General features: G+C 39.3%; 1 protein-coding gene across 2 annotated transcripts in view; it reads right to left on the reverse strand.

The window, feature by feature from the left end:
• ELMOD2 (ELMO domain containing 2) overlaps positions 1–5,877 on the reverse strand; it is a 29,061-nt gene extending 23,184 nt beyond the window's left edge. The window contains exons 1-4 of one of the 2 annotated variants that reach the window (XM_022582462.3): positions 5,746–5,877; positions 4,875–4,957; positions 4,464–4,611; positions 2,530–2,558 (exon numbers count right to left, since the gene is read on the reverse strand). In XM_022582462.3, the coding sequence (XP_022438170.1) occupies positions 2,530–2,558; positions 4,464–4,605 (171 nt within the window). In that variant the 5' untranslated portion in view covers positions 4,606–4,611; positions 4,875–4,957; positions 5,746–5,877. The remainder of the gene's footprint in view (positions 1–2,529; positions 2,559–4,463; positions 4,612–4,874; positions 4,958–5,745) is intronic. The other variant, XM_022582461.3, reaches the window with a different exon arrangement.
• Positions 5,878–6,844: the final 967 nt, after the last annotated feature.

Below are 6,844 nucleotides of genomic sequence, written 5' to 3' on the forward strand. Positions count from 1 at the left end.
AGAATTCAATTTTACTCTACAAAGTAAATGAAATATACAAATGAGACACAATACACACCATAAATTGTATATTTAAACTGATGAGACTTCCTCCATTAGCTTATTGACAAGTTTACCTTAGATTTAAAACCGCAAGAAAGCAAAGCTCCTGTGATTTAATTCCGTAAGTATTTAACTACCCATTTGTTGACTATTCCTTTTTAGTATGCCCTCCAAAACACAATTAGCAATTCATATTTTTAGATAATAAATTCATAAGAATACAATTTTTTTTTTTTTTGCGGTACGCGGGCCTCTCACTGCCGCGGCCTCTCCCGTTGCGGAGCACAGGCTCCGGATGTGCAGGCCCAGCGGCCATGGCTCACGGGCCCAGCAGCTCCGCGGCATGTGGGATCCTCCCAGCCAGGGGCACGAACCCGCCTCCCCTGCATCGGCAGGCGGACTCTCAACCACTGCGCCACCAGGGAAGCCCAAGAATACAATTTTTTTTTTTTTTCCAAGAATACAATTTTAATGTTTACTTTTCAAGTGAACTTTAATTGCCAGTAAATGAGATAAAAGATAATGAACATTTTATTTTCTTTAACTTGTAACCACTACCTTAAAGCCTCCAAACACTTCAGCCCACATTTACCTCTTCCGTCTCTAAATGCCTGATTTTAATTACATTAGATTTCAGTCTTTTTTTTTTTTTTAATATACCAAAGACCCTGGTGGAATGTTGAACATACGGCAATCATTCAAATCTTCGCTCAAGGATTTGACCAAGGCACTAGAGTTCTTAAAAAGTATCATCTTGTGTGCAGTCCCACTTAAGTTTGGGGTAATTTTACCACATATAAAATCCCATAAGTAAATTTTAAGACCAAAAATGTCATTACAATCAATTTTGGTAATGATGGTTACACAGACAGATGTGAAAGTGAGTTCCCAGTTCCAGAAACCCTCCAGAGTTTCATCTACAATTTATGATACTGTTACTTTGTGAAATTGCATCCGAAGGTTCAATTAATGGAATTATACGGGTGGATAGGTATAAACAAATTTTTAGAATGAGCAACTTGTTAACCTTCTAGATCCCTACAGTCTCATTTTAAAAAAAAAGAATATTAATCACTTTATAGGATTCTAAACAAAGGGGTAGGACTCTAGACTCTTCTCCCCTCCCCGGTATTCATTCACGTATGTGAGTTATTCCCAAATTGACCACTCATAAATAAAAGACTAACTAAATCAGTAAAGCACCTATTTTATAGGTCACTCTCCAAAACTTAACAGATATGCTTGCAATATTCAGCAGTGTCCATTTTCTTTCCAGCATGAATCAGTAACTCATATTAATATCACTAGACAGTAGCAAATCAACAATTTTTGACCCTATATTCTCAATCCACATTGTACATCATGACCAAATACAAACATATATACGGATATCTAAAACAGAGATAGATGCACACACAGATAACTAAAATTAAATTTTCATGAAACCATATTTAACCTTACTACGACCGCTGTTTTCTAATTATTTTCTATTCCATTCCTTTTGTTGTTGTTTAATGCTGGCTGTGATCTACCATGGGATTTCAAACAATGGTCTACATGTTCCATACTCTAACTTTGCCACACCAAATAATCTATATATAGAGAAAAAATATTGTGAAACACTATAGGGAAGCATGTGGTAGACTGAACTATTGGTCCCTGTTTTTCACTCCTGTGTAATTGAATTATATACCCACATGCCTAACATGGCCTCATGGTGGGCATAATGTATTTTTCCACCCCTTGACTTGGGCTTGACCATGTAACTTACTTTAGGGATATTAATGGACATGGCACAAGAAAACTTAAAATATGCCTCTGTGGCTGGACGTTCAACGATTAACTGTGAGAAGAATATTTCCCAGGTACCTTTTCAACCTAGGTCCCACAATGAGACAACTACAACAGACCTGAACTTGGCACCAGCTTGAAGAAGAGCTTCCCCAGTTGCCCCACAGACACATGAGCAAGAAATAAATAATGCATTTATTTATAATGCAATTATATAATCAACCTATGCCCTGAGATTTTATAAGTTTGTTACACAGCAGCAACTGACTAATAAACAGTATGAGGTATGACTTATTTTGGATCAAAAGGTACATGACCCAGGATTTTCTATAACTATCCAAACCTATCTTAAGGACACAGTCTATTAGAAAGTTTTCCCCCTAAGACCCTGCTTTCCCAAAAGCTAACAAGTTTTGAGGTAAAATAAACAAGCAAAACCTCAGAACAGAAAAAATTATTCAAATACCTTCTTTGTGCATGAGTAGTGCACACAAACACACACACACACAGAAAAAAAAGGTTTTAAAAAATAGAATATTTCTTCTAAGATGGGAAAATTTCACTCAATACTCTTTACAGCAAAGACTCTTTTAGCAGGACATTAAAAATAATTCACTCTAAAATTGAGACATTCTTTTAAAGAAAAAGTATCTCCAAGTTAAGTTGTCTAGAATAATCACCTTGATATGATCCTACCTTATTCTTGGAGTATGTCAAGGAATTTTCTGAAATGAAAAAAAAAAAAAGAATATTATTACTTAAATGCTGTTTGTGAATTACTCCGCAAACAAATAGTATAAATATCAAGCCAGTAATAAATTACTTTAATAGTTCCAGAAGATATAATTTCTACATGAATAACATAGCAAACATTAAAAAATTTTATCCTTACAGTATGATTCCAAAATTCTCAACCCAACACACATACCAGAGCCAAAGAGGTAAGACCAACCTAATTTCCCCAGAATCATCTGTTTCTGTGCGGGCCCCCAAGTGTCTACTAACTGCTGCAAATTCATCCACGGCTACCTCAGAATAGCTTGGGTTCCAGAAACTCATCTTAAGAATTCAGTGAGAGTGCTCTATCCTACCTTTTCATGTGTTAGCCTTATGAAGTAAGCGTTTATATTTGAAGAGCTAGCAAACAAAACATACAACAAAGGGGCAAAAAGGAAGACTTTAGATTATCTGGACAACCATTCTCTAACCAGACAAAAAGCAAAACAGCTTTTTCGTTCTTGCTTTCTGCTTCAAGAATCACAAGAACGTTTTTTACTGGTCTGTTTACAAATTTTTCTGGCAAATAGTAAACAGTCTCCTTTTCTCAGCAATTTGAAAAATTCAAGAAAAATGTTCTTGCTGCAAAATAAAGTCTTAAAATGTTCTTCCACCATAATATAAAAAACCAATCAATACTACTAAGAGTTCTTATCAAGAGGTACTTTGCTCTTCTCAGAGCAGTCAAAAGGGCAAATCAAAAGAGCAGGCAATAATTTAAGTCAGCTACAAAGTTGTGAAAAATCTAGGGAGGTAATTAAACTTCAATCATCTAGCAGCCCTGAGGCTCACTCTCTCCTTACTCTGCCATTCTTCCCCTGTTATCTTGGCTACCAACACGCACTCCTCAAATCTTACAGCGGTGGATTTCTTAGTTGAAGCACACTTGTTCAACACAAAAGAGGCTGTGGTTAAGTCATGATTTTCCATCTGACACAGTGAACATGAACTGCAGCCCATCCCTGGTCTGCCTCACTCTGGCCAAAGAGAAATGACCTCGATCATATTTCTCACTCATCTGTGTTCTAATTTAAAGCCATATTTTCAAGTAAGTATTGAAAGCTGATCAATTTTAGAAGGTACTAGAGCAGCACTGTTCAACAGAAATATAATGCAAGCCCAAATGCGAACCACATATGTACCTTAACGTTTTCTAGTAGCCATATTAGAGTAAAAGAAACAGATAAAAGTAATGTTAATATATTTTAACCCAATAGATCCAAAATATTATCATTTCAACATACAATGAATATAAACAATTATTAATGAGATACCTTTACATTCATATAAAGCCTTTGAAATCCAGAGTATATTTTCTAGTTCTGCACATTTAATTCAGACTAATCATATTTCAAGTGTCCAAGAGCCACATGTGGCTTTGGCTACAGTACGGGACAGTGCAGATTTTTAGTCTACTAATCTTTCCTAGGGATCACTAGATACCTGTTATTATTCTTTCATGAACTGCATAAGAGATTAAAAGATTGAAGGATGCTGAATATAAAAATGGATCTCCTTCACTGAAGTGAAAATTTCAAAGGGCTTATAGAAGTATAGAGATTTTTCTCTAGAAAGTAGGTTGCAACCATAATCTAAGGTAAAACAGATGAATTTCAGGAGCCAGAGAAGGTAATTCTTTGCACAGATGCAGAATTAAATAATAGTTTCTTTTTCTATAGAATCAGTTTTAGCGCTGGAAGGATTCAAAGTGAGATTTCAAAGATCATGAAACTGAGATTAAGTGACTTGATCGTGATACACAAGCGCTATTGTCACTATCAGTACTGAGAAAAATATTCATTCAGAGTTAAATTTTTATTCGTTTTTAATTATCCTTTTTCGAAAAACATTACCTATCCTGTGTGTCCTTTGTGCACCTACATAGGTATCAAAAATTCGCTGCAATTCACATTTTCCAGTCATCTGTCGTAACAGCCATTTCATCCAAAATCGAAAGAAGTGCCCATAGAAGAACTCCCACAAAGAAATAAACATTTTTTCCTGGAGAAGGAAATATATGACAGGTTTAACGACCTTAAATTGGATTTAGAAAAAGAGAAAAAATTAGTGTATCCAACTCATCAAATCCCAAATTATATTAATAGATATAATGTTGTTCCATTGTGTCTATTTTGTAGTAGTGTTTGGGCACCTAAGAAAACAATGCCAGGTGTAATATATACCATTTAGATTAATTAAATGATGCTGGCCAAATGGTTAATTTATCATTTTAAACAATTAACTGTAAAAATCAAACTACTTACTTAGGTTCAAGCCCTCAGTTCACTATTTAATTTCTTATTCTTTGAGAACAGGGCTCAACAGTTCAACAACAAAAGGACCCCACCTAAAGCAAAAATTAAATCAAATATACCATATATCAGAATTGTTTGTATAAAGAATAAGTCTTCTTAACCCCTGTGGATAATCCCAGTTACAGCTGTCCCACAGTCAGGTGATGGCAGCAAATAAAAACACTACATATGGCTTACAAATGAAGTACACAAACTGAACACGGAATAGATCACACCCTGGCTAATTGTTGGTTTTCCATTCAACAGGTGAACGGCAGAAATACTAAGAAGAGTAATAGACTACACCCTCGATAAAACTGAATCTTTATGCCATAAGAAAAATCTTCGGCTCCTAAATGAAGCGGGGTCAGGGAAATGAAAGTCAGGAGGAGTTTCTTAAAAACAAAAATGCTCATCTCTTTCCTGCCTTAAACATTCCCACAGACATATCATCTCCCGAGGGACTGTCAAATTCGAGATCCCCGCAGGTTAGTGCAGAATCAGTGCACAGAGACTGGCTCAACTGTGATTTTAAAATGAATCCATCTGGTCCGCGCTCATCAGGACAAAAGAAGCCGAACTGCAAAGCGGAGGGAACGCCTGCCTCACGGCGCCTGAGCTCCCCAGCCCTCTGGGAGCCGCTGCGCCGCCGAGCCCCCCTCCCGGAGCTTGGCCGAGCCCAGCTCGTGCCCTGCCCGCGAGTGGGAGGGAACCGCTCGCACAAAGCCCCGCCGGCCCGGCAGCCCCGCGGGACTTTCCGTAGGACACCGCGGGGCTCGCGCGCCTTCAGCGCAGCCGCACCCAAGCTGCACCGGGCGAGAGGAAAAGAAACAGCAGCCACCTCACGGGAACGGGAAGAACTAGGAGGAGCTGGAGCTGCCTCGGTTTCCCCGACTGCAAACTGCCGGCAACGGAAACGACGCTACTCGCGGTACGCTCCCTGCAAGCACCGCGACCCGGAAGTCGGGGAGCGAAGCGGCGGGAACGCCTCCCCCGGCACACTGCCCGGCCCCGCCCCGCCGCCCTCGCCGACTGGCCCGAGCTCCACCAATCGCTGTCTCTGAAAGGATGTCGAGCTGGGCTGCCCCGCCGCGCGTGCTCGGATTCTAGGGACGCCCGACGGTTTCCCTGGCAACCACTACCTTGAGGCACGCCCCGCGCCAAAGATCGGTCTTCGGCAGAGCGGCTCCGTAGATTTTTCTCGCCTTAAATTTCAGGTCTTTTGCGCAAGCTGAAACGGTGTACTACTCCTAGATTCCAAGCACGGGAGAAGCGATGTGCTTTGCGTAACTTTCATATCGCCAAGGTAACAAAAGTGCTTTCACCTGCGTTTAATCTTAATTCTGTGAAGTAATTAGTAACAGTCCCACTTTATGGATGAGGAAACAGAATTTACGTTGAATGACTTGCCCATGGCTGCTACGTGGCAGATACGGAGAGCCCTGTACGTTGAGTAAAGAAGTTTAGACTTTGTCCTGTAATGATAAACATCTAATAGTACATGGAACATTTATTCCTTAGCTGGTTTTTTCTTGAAAAAGTAACTTATGCACATGACTTTTTAAAAAAATCCAACCTCAAACAGTACATTCATTAATTCAAGTATCTGTTAATTGGCCGTTGATGCACCAGGCAGTGTTCTAAGAGGGAGTCATACATTAAATAAATGCAAATATTTAGTATGTCAAGTGGTACTAAAGGGGTATTACGGAAGGGAGGGAGAGTTTCTACATACAGTGTAGACAGGGGAGTCTCCGTGTTAAGGTGACATTTGACCAGTGTTCAGAATGAAGTAAGGGAGTGAGAGTATCTGGAGGAAGAGTATTCCAGACACTAGAAAGGCAAGTGCAAAGACATACTTCATAAGGTGGAGGAATAGCAAGAAGGGCAGTATGCCTGGAGGAGAAAGAACAAGGGGAGAGTAAAATACAAGTACAAAG

Source organism: Delphinapterus leucas, chromosome 5, assembly GCF_059928025.1.
Source record: "Delphinapterus leucas isolate spDelLeu-1000000601 "Yukka" chromosome 5, BTC_Dleu_Yukka2, whole genome shotgun sequence".
Classification (NCBI taxonomy): domain Eukaryota; kingdom Metazoa; phylum Chordata; class Mammalia; order Artiodactyla; family Monodontidae; genus Delphinapterus; species Delphinapterus leucas.